This window comes from Nyctereutes procyonoides, unplaced genomic scaffold (assembly GCF_905146905.1).
Source record: "Nyctereutes procyonoides isolate TBG_1078 unplaced genomic scaffold, NYPRO_anot_genome, whole genome shotgun sequence".
Classification (NCBI taxonomy): Eukaryota; Metazoa; Chordata; class Mammalia; order Carnivora; family Canidae; genus Nyctereutes; species Nyctereutes procyonoides.
The window spans coordinates 13,804,700-13,821,413 of NW_026575128.1; the positions used below are offsets into that span (position 1 = coordinate 13,804,700).

Consider the following 16,714-nt stretch of genomic DNA (forward strand, 5'->3'; position numbering starts at 1 on the left):
CAGGACAGCTGTTATCCATAGATCATCCCACAGGTGGACAGAGGGACCAAATGACAGATGCAGCAGAAGTATCCCCTTAGCTCTCAGCTCCATTCCTCAAGCCTCCCTACCCATGACTAGTCAGTCCACTGGCTGGTCCTGGGGGAGGGCCCCATCTGCAGAGAGGGTGGCATCTGACCACCAGAAGTCATTGCAGCTAGGTCATGCATCCTCGGCTCTGCCTCACTTCCCTGGGTTCCTCAGCCCCTGGTTCCCTGGGTGAGGATATGACATCTACAATGCAGGAAGGCCTGTCCAGGGCTATCCTGGGCTATATACTTCTCTTCCCTGAGGCTTCACATGGCCCCAGAATGTGTTTGTGAAGTGGTTCCTGAAGTCAGGACCCCTTTCCTGTCCATCCTCAGACCTTCCAGGAGGCACTAGAATGGAGCTGTCCAATAAAACATTCAATAGTGATGGAAATGTTCTGTGGTGCCTGACAGCCACTAGCAACATATGGCTACAGAACACAGTGGCCAGTGAGATGAAGGAGCTAATTTAAACTTTTTTTTATTATTAATTTATTAATGAGAGAGAGAGGGAGAGAGAGCGGCAGAGAGAGAAGCAGGCTCCGTGCAGGGAGCCTGACATGGGACTCGATCTCGGGTCTCCAGGATCAGGCCCTGGGCTGAAGGCAGCGCTAAACCACTGAGCCACCCGGGCTGCCCTAATTTAAACTTTTAATTTCATTTTAATTAAGTTAAATGTCAGTGTAAATTGCCATGTGTGGCTAGTGGCTACCATATTGGGCAGTACGGTTCTAGAAACAAAAGGAAGCAGCAAAAAACAATAACTGCACAATAATTGAGGTTTCAAATGCTTTCACAAGCATCTTCTCATTTGTCTGATCTGTGAAACAGATGTCCTTTTTTTAAATTTTTTTAAAGATTTTATTTATTTATTCATGAGAGACACAGAGAGAAAGGCAGAGACACAGGCAGAGAGGATAAGCAGGCTCCATGCAAGGAGCCCGATGTGGGACTTGATCCCAGGTCTCCAGGATCATGCCCTGAGCCAAAGGCAGATGCTCAACCACTGAGCCACCCAGGTGTCCCTGTGAAACAGATGTTAATCCCCATTTTGCAGAGGGGAAAACTAAAGCTCAAAGTAAATAGCTTTTGTGCTGACAGAGCTAGTACTAGAAGCATGATTTCATCCCACATCTCTTGATTCCAAACTCTGCTAGTACCTCTATTCAACACTGCCTATTTATGTATGCATTGAATATTAATTGGGTCATTGTTATTAGATGCCTAGTCCTGGGCTGGACATAAACAGACAAATAATAGACAGGCCCAGGCTTTGGGTGGGTATTTCAGATAAAGACAGAATAGTTACCACAATAAAATGTGGGCATAAAAATGACTTCAAGTGACTTTTTTCCAAGTAGTTCAAAGAACTTTGCTTTATTCTTTTTTAAAAAAGATGTTATTTATTTGAGAAAGAGAGAGCATGAGCAGGGGGAGGGGCAGAGGAAGAAGCAGACTCCCCACTAAGCAGGGAGCCAGACAAAGGGGCTCAATCCCAGGACCCTGGGATTATGACCTGAGCTGAAGATAGATGCTTAACTGACTGAGACACCCAGGCACTCCAGCACTTTGGTTTAAAATCACCTACATTTGATAGCTCTCACATTTTTATTTCAAGCCCCAGCCTCTGCCCAGAACTCCAAACAGACAGAGGTATACCTCATTTTATTGTGTTTCATTTTATTGCACTTCACAGATAGTGCATTTTTTTACAAGCTGAAGTTTTGTGGCAACTCTGAGTCAAGCAAGACTACTGGCACAATTTTTCTGACAGCATTTGTTCGCTCTGTGTCACATTTTGGTAAGTCTTTCACAGTATTTCAAACTTTGTCATTATTATATTTGTTATGGCGATCATGATCAGTAGTTACAATCACTGAAAACTCAGATGATGGTTAGCATTTTTTAGGAATAAAGTATTTTTAATTAAAGCGAGATTGGTTTTTAGACATTCTATTACACTTAGGAGCTGATAGTATAGGGTAAACATAACTTTTATATGCACTGGGAAACCAAAAAATTCATGAGTCACTTTATTGAGAAATTTGCTTTATTGTGGTGGTGTGGAACCGAGCCAACAGTATCTCCAAGGCAGGCCTATATACCAAGCAGCTCATTTGAATGTTGAATTGGCTTCTCAAGTTTACCCCCAAACAGCTCTTTCCCTTCTCAGTAAACAGCGATTTCCTTCTTCCATTTGTTCCACATTAAGATTCTGGAGTCATCTATTACTCCTTTTTTTTTTCATACTTTTTATGTAATCCATCAGCAAATATTGTTAGCTCTGACTTCAAAAAGCCAGAGTGCTCTTTTCAAAATATGAGCCAGAGCATGATTCCTCTTAAGTTTTTAGAATCAAAAACAGAGACCAGCCTTGAAAATTCCCTGAGTAGACAAAACCAGTTTAATCATACAAACAAAGCTTCATTTAGCTTTAAGTTAGCAAGATTAATTTGATCTGGGTTATTTCTTGCTTGTGCCTCTGGAAACCATAAGCAAAATTAAACTGTTTCCCAAGGTTGGCATGAGGTTACCACTGGCCAATTCCCAATCACTTAAGGAAATTCTAATATTATAACCAATCACTGTGAACAATAGTCGCTGCTTTCCTACTATTTAAACTGCCTTATGACAACATAACCCTGAGCCTCATTCCATATTTTGGTTTGAGTGCCCCAATTTGCAAATTGTCTTTTTGGTGTATGCACAGTATACTTTTACTAATTATGACTTCTAGGATCCATTGGTTTTACTTCTGTTATTTTTGATCTTCTGACATCAGAAGGGGGTCCCAAAGAAGACCTCCAGCAATGCCAAAGCTGGTGACCCAACAGGTGCTGGTACCCATAGAGCCCACTGTGCTCAATGTTTTCTCACCAACCCTGGAGCTTGACAGTGAGTCTGTCTTGCATCCAAGCTCCACTCTGTGCTTTGAGCTCTTCAACTTTATTGTACATACCTGTGTTTCATTTGTTGGAGCTTCTTGGTAAGTCACCCTATTGTGTTCAAAGGTGAGGGGGGGAATACATGATTCTCTGTGTTTTACAACAACTGTTGGAAAATATGGCACCTCGTCGTTAGGACATCTTCAAGAATCGAAAGCAAAGATGATTTCCACCTGATCTATGGACCACAGTCTTGTGCCATTTTGAAAAAAGGGTGAACTTTTGGAATCCTTGTGAAATCTTTCGCTAAGTCCATCTTAAGAGGGTACCCTTAAGGGATCCCTGGGTGGCGCAGCGGTTTGGCGCCTGCCTTTGACCCAGGGCACGATCCTGGAGATCCGGGATCGAATCCCATGTCGGGTTCCCGGTGCATGGAGCCTGCTTCTCCCTCTGCCTGTGTCTCTGCCTCTCTCTCTCTCTCTCTCTCTCTCTCTCTCTCTCTCTGTGACTATCATAAATAAATAAAAAAATTAAAAAATAAAAAAAATTAAAAAAGAGGGTACCCTTAAAAAGAAATGATTCCAAACCTCTTAAAGATGGTAGGATGCATTCTTTAATTGATATGTAGAAACTTCTAAAAGACGAAGACTCCGAAAACAACTCTAAAAGGATTCTTTCAGCATGCAAATAAAAACCTGTAGTAAAAACTCTTTTGTCATCTGAACAGATAGCCTTAACTTGGTCCATCTCCCAGAAACACAATTTGGACCCAACTATTCATTTGAGTTCTGTACCTGAAACATGGCTAAAATATTTAAAACAAAAGCAATAAGATCTCTGTTTGTGTTTGTATCTATTTTGTGATATTTTTCAAACTCCAGATGATACTGCCAAAATTAATATGTAGAGAGTTCTATTTAATTGGCTTAAAGAAAACTAAGCATTTATACAAATCAAGTATACTCTCAGAAATATAGAAACTAATCCAAATGTTTTTCAAGTTCATGTGATTTGAGATAATCTTTGATAAATAAAAGCTGGTTTAATTTGTGGGTTTAACAAAAGCAGGCCTGTCCTCAAAGCTTGTCAACAAGAAAAATAACTTAGGATGATTAGTTGTTTAATGTCTAATCCAAGCATAACTGTTAAAAGCAATTGTTAAGTAAATATAAATAAAAGTTTATATAAAATTAAACTAAATAATGGATATTCATTGAATATATAAGTCATCTGCAAATAAGCATTAAATGCCAGATGTAAGTTTATCTACTTTTGACTTTTTAATTTTTTCAGAGGCAAAAATACTTGGGTTTATTAACCATGTTTTGTGCCACATTTAAAAATTTATTATGAAAAAGAATATACTTCTAGAAATTTATAAAATGTGTTTATAAATTTACTATTCCAACAATACTAACTTCTCGGTTTTTACTAGGAGTTAAGGATCTTAAGGGCTAAGAATTTTAATTAATATATGTAATAACAACTACTAGAAATAATGAGTTAAAAAAAACAACTGTCTATGCAAAGTAGAATGTATTTTTTCAATTAGGAAAGGTATGAAGGACATAGGGTTTTTTGGGTTTGGGTTGTTTTGTTTTTTAAGAGAAAAAAGAATGTAATTTTGTCCTAAAGTAAAACCATTATTCCTAATTAAGAAAGGTAAAAGATAAGACAAAACCTGAATAGATAACAGAAAGTTTTATAAGGTGTGTGAAAAAGGAATCTTGAGAAGGTAATTTTGGTCAAGCTGATTAAGACTGAAATGGATTTATTTATGTTTTTAAAAAAGGAGAGTTTTAATATCAAAAGTACACCGATACAAAATTAGAATTTTGTTTTCTCTCTGTTAAAAGGACAAAGGCTTCCTAGATCATTAGCTGGGTCTTAATAAAAAATTATAAAGGTTTTTCTTTACCTTTAATATAACTGGCCTAAAAAAGAGTCTGTGTTTTGTCTTTATCAATTCTTTGATTATTTAGAAAGAAATCTAAGTCTTATCTATTAAAAAGCTAAGGTTTGTTTTTTTTTTAACTATATAACTTTCTGTATTTGTTTTTTATCTTTTAATTTTTTTAAAATTTTCTTTTTTTTAAATATTTTATTTATTCATGAGTGACACACAGAGAGAAAGGCAGAGACATAGGCAGAGGGAGAAGCAGGCTTCCTGCAGGGAGCCCGATGTGGGACTTACTCCCAGGACCCTGGGACCATGACCTGAGCCAAAGGCAGATGCTCAACCGCTGAGCCATCCAGGTGCCTCTGTATTTGTTTTTTAAATCTTTCAAATGTCACTTTGGTTTAGTGGATAACTAAGTATTGTTCCACAGTAATCGATGATTGTATTTTGTCAAATGTTTTAAGTCTTTTGACATTTTTAACAAACTTCCCCAAATGAAATTCTGAATAAAGTAATAAGAGAAATGTTAATTTATTTAGGGTCATTTGAAGGTTAAATTACATGGGAAGCATTGCCAAATGAGAAGTAATTCTAAACTTTCTTTAGTTTATTCTTATATATGTTAACATAAGTGTTCCAGGGATGGTATGAAATTCCTAAAAATCTATGTCCTGGTATAATGTTATCAGACATGATTTTAAAATCCATGTCACAAAAATAACCAAAGCTAGTTGTCAATTTCATCACTCTCTTTGCATGTTTATGTGAACAGATCTTTCTTTTAAAGTCTTTTGTCACTTATAGACAGTTATTGTTTTACTCTGATGCTTTTGCAAAAGTATTCCTGCAAAAATGTTTCATCTTCAAAGAGATTTATGGAAAAGACCCTGAGAAGTACTCTAAAATTCAGGTTTCTGACTTTTTAAAAATTTTTATTTATTAATGAGAGACACACAGAGAGAGAGAGAGAAAGAGGCAGAGACACAGGCAGAGGGAGAAGCAGGCTCCACGCAGGGAGCCGGATACAGGACTCGATCCCAGGACCCCAGGATCATGACCGGGGCTGCCCGGTTTCTGACATTTTTAAGATCATAACACAATATAAAGTAAGGATTTCTAAAGCTCCAGTGGAAAATTGATTGATTCCTAAAGCCGCTAACTCAGGATGAAGCAAAATTAGGATTAATTACATAACACAAAATGTACTGATGAGATTATAATTTTTATGATTTCAGTTAAAACATTGCTAATTCTTTAATGTTTTATTTTCCACTTTAATGAGCCCTTTTTTTCCTCCTCTCTTTTATGCTATTTATAACTTATAGCAATTTGGTAAAATGTGACAAATGTTAAGACATTTATCTTTTTTCTTCTTACCTGATCCCTCCAGTATTCAGAAACTCTTATTAAATATTCTTATTTTTATGATAAAATATATATTTGCATAACTTCAATAAGAACCTGTTCTCCTTGTAACAGGACACAAGTGAATAAGTCCTTGGCTTGGCTTCCTAGTCTCCGGAGGCTTTGGAAAGTTCAATCTGAGATGCCTTGTGACAAGTTCTACAAAGCAGATTTAAAAGAGCCTATATGGTCAATTACTATTCTTGCTGCACTTATAATTTTTTAAGATTTTATTTATTTGAGAGAGAACATGAGCGGAGGAGGCAGAGGGGTAGTGAGAGGGAGAAGCAGACTCCCTGGTTGATTCCAGGAACCTGAGATCATGACCTGACCAAAGGCTGATACTTAATTGACTGAGTCACCTACCTAGGTGCCTGTATTGCAGCACTTATATAAATAATCAGGCCCAGTTTATTGAAACTACTTAATTTGTAAACAAACTAGTCTTACTATGGTTATCCTTGATAGAAATGGGAATGACTATAGGGAGAAAAATTATGTTCTAGTCATACATCTTTGGTGTTATCAGATTCTAGTGCTGTTAATTGTTTTGGAAGTTTTGTTTTCTACCTCTGAACTGGACTGGATCTTGAATTCTTCCATTTTCCTCCAATATTTGGCGAACTCTCCAAACAAACATTTTCCATTTTCTCCTACTCTTTTGACTTGGAATCACTATGGAACTAAAACTATGTGTCCACTCAGAAAAATCACCAGAGACATTTACACTGCAAACCAGGAAAATCTATCTGATTGCCATGCTTGCCCGCACTCCACCTAAAGATGCTTCAAATTTGGTATCTAGAAATTTTCTCAACTGGCTGCTCTCCAGACTCAGTATTTATAATTTACTTGAGTAAATTTGAGTAACCTTTGTTTTTCTTTTGTTTCCATAGAAATCTCTCTCATTAAATTACCTGATTCTTCACATCAATAGAAGCCAAAATTAGGTGGAAGTTCACCTGTAACATTGCCTTCTGAAATACAACATCCTAAAGTTCAACCTGTCCTAACTAATCATGATGGTATGTGTTTGCTAATATGTCATGTTGTGCCTATATAAATAAATAACTCAAAAAAATAGAAACCCAACTGCACATTATTTTTAAAAAGTGTAGATTGGCTTAAGTAAAATATGAATTGATTATAACCCATCTGAATTATTTAGTTAGTTAAATCTTCACTCCTGGGAACCTCTGCTCTGGGAAATTTCTCAGTCTGGGTTTTGTTTTCCTTATAGTCAACATACCAGCCTCCCTAGTGTGTTGTACATGCTAGAGGGTTTTCAGTGCCTGCCAGCAGCCACTCGCATGCCAAACGGTAGCCACCAGGATCAGAAAACTGGATGAAATCAGCAATAATCACATAAATGATGAAGGTGGTAACTACATGGCCCTCCAGCCTGATGACTCAACTAGTGGAAACATGGAACATGTGATTCTTTGGCCTGACTACAACAATGGTGGTAACCAAGAATATTGCTATACTGTTTGGTCATACTCTCAGCATGCTGAAACAATGACCAAGGCAATGGGGGGCTTGGGGGGGGGATGTTATTAAAATAAAGAACAAATGGAGACCAGACTTGAAAATTCCCTGAGCAGACAAAACCAGTTTAATCATACAAACAAAGCTTCATTGAGCTTTAAGTTAGCAAGGTTAACTTAATCTGGGTTATTCCTTGCTTGTGCCTCTGGAAATCATAAGCAAAACTTAAGCTGTTTCCAAGATTGACATGAGGCAACCACTGACCAATTCCCTATCACTTAAGAAAATTCTAATATTTATAACCAATCACTGTGAAGAATAAACAGTCACCACTGGGTCATTATGCGAGCTTCTTTATAACAATATACCCCTGAGCCTCAGTCCAAGTTTTGGTTTGAGAGCTCCCAGTTTGCAAACTGTCTTTTTGGTGTATGCATAATACATTTTTACTAATTACGACTTGTAGGATCCATTGGTTTTACTTCTGTTATTTCTGAAATTTTGACATAGCCTTCAGCACCAATGGTTTCACATCTCGCCCATGCTCCATAAAGCCCTACAAGATCTGGCCCCTGATGCTTGTCGGCCTTCATTTCCTACCGCTAGCCTCCTTGTTCTTTAGGTCCAGCCACACCAGATCTTCCAGGTCACTTCTTCCTCAAGGCCATTGCACAAGTCCCTCCCTCTCTTCCAGGACCTAACGAAGAAATGTCCCCTTATCAGGAGCCGCTCCCTATCCTCTTATCATATTTCAATTTTCCTCATAACATTCATCACCTCCTGACATTTAATATACTTGCCTATCACTGCTCTCCTTCACTAGAGTATAAGCTGCAGAAATGGGGTTGACAGATAAAATATGGCACACCCAGTTAAGTTTGAATTTCAGATTAAAAAAAAGAATGAACTTTTCAGTATGAAGATGGCCCCGATGTAATATATACTTTGAATACAAACCTCGGGATATAATTATACGTTGAAAAAAAACCTCGTTGTTGGATCTGAAATTCAAGCTTTCCTGGTGTCCTGTATTATTTTTATTTTGTTTTATCTGGTAACCCTAAGGCAGGTGGTTATTTAGCTCATCGCTGTGTCCCCAGGGCCAGAGCTGCTCCTGGCAAGTAGCTCTCAATACATATTTATGGGATGAATGACTGTCTTCAACTAGATCGTTTCTCTGCAACACGCCTAGTCTAGGTGCAGCCGGCGAGCCGGGGGGCGCAGCCCAGAGCACACCCGGAGGTCCAGGCAGGTCCGGCAGCCGCGCGTCTCCTCGGCTGGTAGCCCCGCCCCCGGCGAGAGAAAACTCCGCCCCGCGACTGGCAAGCGGCGGGTCCCAGGGGGCCGTCCTGGGGGCGGGGCCTCCGCAACCGCAGGCGGGACCCCGCCCCCGCCGGAGCCCCGGCCCCTTTAACGCCCCGCCTCCCGCCGCCACTGGCGTCCCTGGTGTGACGTCACGCGGCGGGCGGCCAATGGGAGCGCGGGTTACTGGCAGGCGGCGCCGGCGGCTGCTGCCAAAGGGGAAGTGAGCTGGGGCTGGAGAGATGGCCCGGGTCTGGAGCCCGCGGCCGCTGCCGCCGCCGCCTCCGCCACCGCCAGCGCGTTGGGAGCAGCTGCGGCTGCAGCCGGAGTGGGGGCCGGAGTCGCGGCTGGAGTGGAGGCGGCGCGTGTGAGTTGCCGAGTGTCGCCGGAACACCTCAGACTCCGGGCGGGAGCGCTTCAGGTGGGCTGAGCCGCGGTCGCCCCTCCGCACCCCCCAGACCCGCGGCCGAGACAGCGGGGCTGGGGGCTCCCAGGTGCGGCGCTGGCACCTGGCAGGCTGAGCCCTCCGAGCCGGGCTCTGGGCCTCCCTCGCTCTCGGGCCGCCTTGGCGCCCAGGCTGTGTCGGGGTAGTAGCGGCCGCGGCCCCTGCTGCTGCCGCCTCCAGCTGGGGAGCGACTGGCGCCTTCCCCCCGGCTGGCTCTGCACCTCCGCCGCCTCTCCCATTCAGGAACAAGTTTCTTTTCGCTCTCTCTTGGGAGTCCTGCCCCGGAAGGGCAAAACACCCATCTGTGAGTCCTTCCCCAGCTCCGGGAGCGCACTTAGAAATATTACCTACTTACCGGGAGGTGAAGGTTGCTCCCTTTCCCACTCCCTTACCTGGGACTCCATGCCCCGAGCCTTACCCGTTTTGATCACCAGCTCCCTGGCCGTCTCTATGTGACTTTCCTCACCGCTCCGAGTTCCACTTTCCTCTGAGCTCCGATCCCTAGCCCCCAGCGGATCGGGTCAGTCCCACCCTGGGTGGGAGTGACCCAGGGCTCTGGCCCAGATTCCCCACCCTGGAAGGCAGCTCCAAGGCAGCGAGAGAATTGGGCGTTGGGTACGAACCTGGCAGCTCAGCAGTGGGTGCTCCGCTCACCCCACACAAAAAGATGAAGAAGCGCAAAGAGCTCAATGCATTGATCGGCTTGGCTGGGGACAGTCGGAGAAAGAAGCCCAAGAAAGGCTCAGGCCACCGCCTCCTTCGCACTGAGCCTCCTGACTCAGACACTGAATCCAGCTCGGAGGAAGAAGAGGAATTTGGTTTAGTTGGAAATCGCTCTCGTTTTGTCAAGTGAGTGATGCAGTTGGTGGGATGTGAAAAAGGCATTTCCTTGCACTTAGCAATGGGGACATTTTAAAGGAAGGAGAAGCGGGATCCCTGGGTGGCGCAGCGGTTTGGCGCCTGCCTTTGGCCCAGGGCGCGATCTGGAGACTCCGGATCGAATCCCACATCAGGCTCCCGGTGCATGGAGCCTGCTTCTCCCTCTGCCTGTGTCTCTGCCTCTCTCTCTCTCTCTCTCTCTCTCTCTCTCTCTCTCTCTGTGTGTGTGTGTGTGTGTGTGTGTGTGTGACTATCATAAAATAAATAAAAATTTAAAAAAAAAATTTAAAGGAAGGAGAAGGGTGTTCCTAGGAAGGAAAAGGATGTAGACCTTGGACGGCAAACAGGAAGAAAAGGTGTTAGGGAGATGAGCTCAGGTTCTGAGTGAAGGGTTGTCTCTAAGTGTATAAAGAACTCTGAATTCAGGGTGGAAATTCACAGACTTGGGGAATGTGCCAAGAGCCCAGAGCCACCAAGTTGGGAGTGGCAGAAAAGCTAAGAATAGGTATATGGGGGCAAACAAGCCTTTGGAGCTAGACCTTTTTAAAAAGTGCAGTAGAGACAGGGACTTTAAGACTGTAGATTATTCTTTGCACTCTCAATGAGTCCGAATCTTGGAGGTGGGGGGATGTGGTGACGAACTTACAAAGTATGAGCCTCCCAAGTAGGTGGAGGGTGGGAAACAAAAAGAGACAGCTTCTCCCCAGACCACTTTAGGTGGTGAAGCCACGAGGCAAAATCCAAGAGTGAGCTCTGAGGACCTTGGAAATTGGGGCTCAGGGTGGGAAAAGGCTGAAGGGAACCTTGAAAGTGTCCTTGGACCCTCTCAGGGAGCACACTGAAGGAAAATAATATTGTGCTGAAGATGTGGAAGCAAGGGCTGGCTAGGCAGAAGGTTGGGGTGCTGAAAGAGTTTAAATCCTTTGAGATTTTGTTTGTTTAGAGTGTCTTTGTCCTTTTATTTTGTTAAAGAAATTTGGTATTCTAATGAGCTTTGTCAGATTAAGTAGTTAAGGGCAATCTTAGATTTGGGAAATGAAGGTCTGATGAAATGGAGCAGTTCCACTGGAATAGTTGCCCTGTTGAGGGAGTTTAGACATTGAGTGTTGAAGTTTGGTGTGAAATCTAACCCCTTTCCATGTTTCCTGGCTTCTGAGCCAATAAGCTAGAAGGCACACCAGGTGTCCACTTAAACCTACAGTTCCTATTTCTTCCATTCTATTTGCAGTAAAACTTGCTCAAAGGTTTATGAAGTTTCAGTAGTCTGAAACAGGGTCCCCTGGGAGGGTGGGGGAGTGAGAAATAGGTAAATTACAGTGCTGTAATGGTCTTTTGCAGAAGCTCTAGTCCTGACTCTTTGCTAACCCGAGCTTGTCCCCAAAGACCTGAATCCTTGATGACTTCTGTGGGCTGCAGTGCCCATAAGATCTGTGTTGTGGGGGGGAAAAAAAAATCTGTGTTGTGTATGTGAAGTTCTGAAACCTTTGTGTCCAAAAGATGAACTCTTCACAGGTCATGTTATTTAGTCACTTTCAACCTGTTGTTCACAGTTAAGAATGTGTTGCCCAGTGGTTCCTGGTAAATAACTATATGGTGACACATGTGCTATTTTTAATACAGCTGTACTCATAATCACTTTTGTACTCCTGGTTGAATTTGTTCTTATGATCAGGGGAGACTATTTACGATGCTGCAAGATCTGTTATCCCCTCTGTGCTTTTGTCATCCTTGCCGCCTGTGTTGTGGCCTGCGTTGGCTTGGTGTGGATGCAAGTTGCCCTGAAGGAAGATCTGGATGCCCTCAAGGAAAAATTTAGAACAAGTAAGTGTTGCCCTTTTCAGAGTGTTATGTTGTTTCTGGGTTCTGGATCCACAAATTGGACCATACTGAGTTAAGAGTTTTGCCCACTCAGATGAAGCAATTATATATTCCTTCCAGCCTTATAACTCTTTCTTAGCTGTCTTGAATGTGGGAACAATTGTTTGTTTGCTTGTTTTTAAACCTGCAAATAAAAAATAGTGCTTATGCATCATCAGGACAAACACCATCTGAAATAATGGCTCTCTGGTCGACACTTAAGGTGCAGGAAGAAAGTGCTAAGGTCCAGGAGACTGGAACCTTGGTTAACCTCCACTATTGCCAACCTCCACTTTATACTTACGGAAGTATAAAGTGGCAGTAGCAACACTGGGCTATTTTCTTCCTTCTCACGGGGCCATTTGAGAAAGAATGTGGGCGCATTTGTCAATTTCCTCCTTAAGAAAATCTGTATGGGGGATCCCTGGGTGGCGCAGCGGTTTGGCGCCTGCCTTTGGCCCAGGGCGCGATCCTGGAGACCCGGGATCAAATCCCACATCGGGCTTCCGGTGCATGGAGCCTGCTTCTCCCTCTGCCTGTGTCTCTGCCTCTCTCTCTCTCTGTGACTATCATAAATAAATTTTAAAATAAAATTTAAAAAAAAAAAGAAAATCTGTATGGAATGAGCAGTAATAATAGCTAGCATTTATGGAGTGCTTACCATGTACCTGATCACAAATAAATATTTGTCTCACGAATGAGTTTTAAAGTTTGAGACTTACTAAGTTGAAGAGTTTTCTATGTTCTAAATTACAAAGTTGTATTGTATCATATCCAAAGTACTTTATCTGAACAGTGTGTTTGCATCGTAGCTTCAACCAGATTTGACCTAAATATCTTCCTTTAGCAATGCAGATCTTTGGTTCTAGGTTTCAAGGGTTAATTTTCTAAGCTAAAGAACCAGTTTCAAGTTAATCACAAATGGCTTAAGCTTAGCAGCATTAGCACATGGGCAAACTGACCACTAAGCTTTCTCAAGGTCATAACAAAACCTGACCCCAGAACTGGAATTAGAGTTAGGTTCTTACTTCTCACCTTAAGCCTTCGGAGATCACAACTTCCAAGTGTTCCTTCACCCCAGCTTCTTTTTGCTCTCTGTAGTTATTCAGGTTCTGAACTTGGCCTAGGAACAGCTAATCCTTGGTTACTGTGTTAATGATGTTCTTAGGGATGTTGTTGAAAAAAAATGTTGAAATACTAATTTTGGTTTTCTTTTGAATCAAGGGAAGGAATTGGGTAAACCATAATTCTGTGTCTGAATCATCTTGATTTGTATGTTTAATCAATTGGTGGAATCAGAGTACAGTATAAGAAAGAAGGAGATTTTGTATTCTAGTTAATTTCCTTTCTTAGTGGTTGTCTATCCCAGTATTGGAAAATGTTTTTAAGGCCAGTGTTTTCTTTGTAAGTGGTAATCATAACTTGGAAATGAGGTTCTAAGAAACAATGCTTAACTATAGGTAACCACTAAAGATACCCATCTGTGCCCTCATCTCTCTGTAATTAACTGGGCCTCCTAAGTTTGTGCTGCAGCATGTTTTGATCACATATAGTAGTTATTTATTTACACATCTCAAAACATTGCTCACTTCTACCCTCCAGGGACTCCTTTCTCTGACTGCTCTGTACCTGTGTTTACAGGACACCCATGTAATTTACACCTTAGCTGAGCTTTTCAGGGAATTTCTTTTCTTATAAATGTACATTTGAAGTGTATACAGGTAATAGACCTAACAATCAATCAGTCAACAAAACTTTGTTGAACATTTGTTAATACCAATCCCTGGAAATACTATATTCAAGAGATGCCAAGATTTATACCCTGAACTATGAGACCTGCTTTCTACCACTGAGCAACAGTCCCCTGGGACTCTGACTGCATTTGTCAGCCAGCTGAATGAAGCAGATTTGGAAATGTCAGTCTAGCTGCTTTGTTGTCTTTGGTTTGCTGCAGTAGAAATGCCAGCCCTGTAATGTCTAAATGGTATTTCTAGAGGGTGGAGCCTGGGGCATAGTCTGTCCATTGGCTGAACCATTGTGGACCACTTGCCCAAGAGTTTTTTGTGAAAACCATTATCTTGAGTAAATGAGGTCAGTCTTGTTAAGCTTAAATAGCCTTTCTTTGAATTACATCTTCTTTCCCTTAGACATATTTCAATAAGTTTATTTTTATTTCCTGTTTTTCAAGAGGATAGTGGAAGTCACTGATTCAAATAAGACCACCTCTGCTGGTCTGGCTTTAATACCTTTTCGAGAAATTCAGAGCTCTTGTTCTTTATTTCGATAAATTTTCAAAGACACTCATCAAAAAAGGAGGCAGGATTCCTGAAATATCTGAAATAGAAAGCAAAGCAGATAGACTTGGTATTTTTTCTTGCAGTCAAGGAACAACTTGGTCCTTACACTGAAGGTACTGAGTGGCATTGAAACTTAGTTCAGTATTCTTTCCAAAACTGGGTACTTCAGAAGACTGCACAATTATTTTAAGGAAAATTCTGTTCTCAAACCATCTTTCCCTGTCACTCAACAATGGAACACAAGAGTGAAGGAAGAGAATTTGGAAGAGAAGGAAAGAATAAATCAGGCTGTTTCTTTTTTGGTCACACAGGCAGGGTAACAGTTTGGTCATTTACTACAGAACTTAAAAATGGTCTTGTGGTAATGAGGGCATTGGGGTGTAAGCATCTGATGGCTGTAGTATACTAGAGAGAGTGTTGGTCCTAGGAGCAGAAGGTTTGACTGTCGAATCCTGGGTTGCTCATTACTAGCAGGAAAATGTGGATAAGTCACTTATTCTTTCTGTGCCTTCATTTTCCCATCCACAAAACCCAAAGACATATTTATGCTACCAGAGCACTTTGGTCATCTCTGTCATACCATCCATCACACTGTGTAGTGAATCTGTGACGACATCTTGCCGTCCCCCACTGCCCCCACCCCCAAGTGAGAGCTTCAGGGTCTTCTTTGTACACTGGTGCTAAGTGCAGGGCTGGGCACATGATAGGTACCCAATAACAAGTTGAGTGATTACATAAAAGTTTATTGCAAACTGAAAAGATATTTAAATATAAAATACATTGCTGTTAGCATTATATGTGTTCTATCTAAAGAGTGTATGCAGAAATCTCTACTTCCTGATCTTAGAGACCAGGAAGAGAGCTAGGTAAGTTCTTTTAAGTATTAATATACTAAATTTTAAATGAGTTGTTTTGAAAGAATGTAAACAGTAATCGTAAGTTGTTTGCTGTACTTCCTCTCTTGTTTTTTTGTTTTTGTTTTTGTTTTTGTTTTTTAAGATTTTATTTATTTGAGAGAGAGAGAGACCGAGCATAAGCAGCGGGAAGGAGGCAGATGGAGAGGGGGAAGCGGACACCCTGCTGAGCAGGGAGCCTGACTCAGTACTCGATCCCAGGACCCCAGGATCATGACCTGAGCCAAAGGCAGACACTTAACTGTCTGAGCCACCTAAGTGCCCTTACTTGTCCCATTTATAAGTAGCCAAAGTGCCTTGACACAGGCTACTCTCTCCTAAAAAGCCCCAAATAAGATAATGAAAATGATCCTCCCTTAGCTCACACAATCCTAAGTATCCAGAAGGTTTTCAGGGCTTGTCAGCTTTATATGTTTGTTAGTTAATAACTGTAACCCAGGTTATTTATGTATTCGTCTTATTTCCTCTTCGACCTCTACTTTCTACTTCTTTCATATACACTGTAGGACAGAGACCCCCCCCCACACACACACATACACAACCACCTGAGAATGGTAGACATGTGTGGGATAGGTCTTACTTTACAACCTCACTGAAAATGTAAAAGAAAATCATCTAAATGCTGTATTATTTTAGACTGACATAATGTTCTTACTGTTTGAGATGGATGTATTCCTGTAAACTGAAGAAAATCAAATGTTAAAGTAAAAGCACTGAGGGAAATCTTTCATTTATAAAGAGATCCTTTCACACTTATTTTATTTATTTATTTTTAAGATTTTATTTATTCATTCATGAGAGACAGAGAGAGAGAGGCAGAGACATAGGCAGAGAGAAGTAGGCTCCCTGCTGGGAGCCTGACCTGGGACTCGATCCCAGGACTCCAGGATCAAGCCCTGGGCCGAAGGCAGGCGCTAAACCACTGAGCTACACAGGGATCCCTCGCACATATTTTATATCTCATTTTTAAAAAAAAATAATTCTGAATTTTGAGAGAGTGGGCTTGTTTGTAGTAGGGGTACCACCACCTCCACCCTACTCTTTGATTTTTGTGGGGATTTTTTGTTGTTGAGTTTGTTTGATTGAATTTTCTTTGTTTAACTTAATAGGACAACATTAACTCCATTTCATACCCTACAATTATTTCCCTGGAGAAGCATTAGACTGCTGACACTGTGTTGGAAATACATGACAAAAGATCTGGTCCCCATCCTTAAGCAACTGTCTCTCACTTAATCTGGTAGAGGAGACAGATGAGTAAATAGTTAAAGGACA

At 41.5% G+C, this 16,714-nt stretch overlaps 1 protein-coding gene across 2 annotated transcripts in view; it reads left to right on the plus strand.

Annotated features, from left to right (window-relative positions):
- Nucleotides 1-9,254: 9,254 nt before the first annotated feature.
- The window catches only part of EFCAB14 (EF-hand calcium binding domain 14), a 42,181-nt gene continuing 34,721 nt past the window's right edge, over nucleotides 9,255-16,714 (plus strand). For both annotated transcript variants that reach the window (XM_055341563.1, XM_055341564.1), the window contains exons 1-2: nucleotides 9,255-10,341; nucleotides 12,044-12,192. In XM_055341563.1, the coding sequence (XP_055197538.1) occupies nucleotides 10,160-10,341; nucleotides 12,044-12,192 (331 nt within the window). In that variant the 5' untranslated portion in view covers nucleotides 9,255-10,159. The remainder of the gene's footprint in view (nucleotides 10,342-12,043; nucleotides 12,193-16,714) is intronic.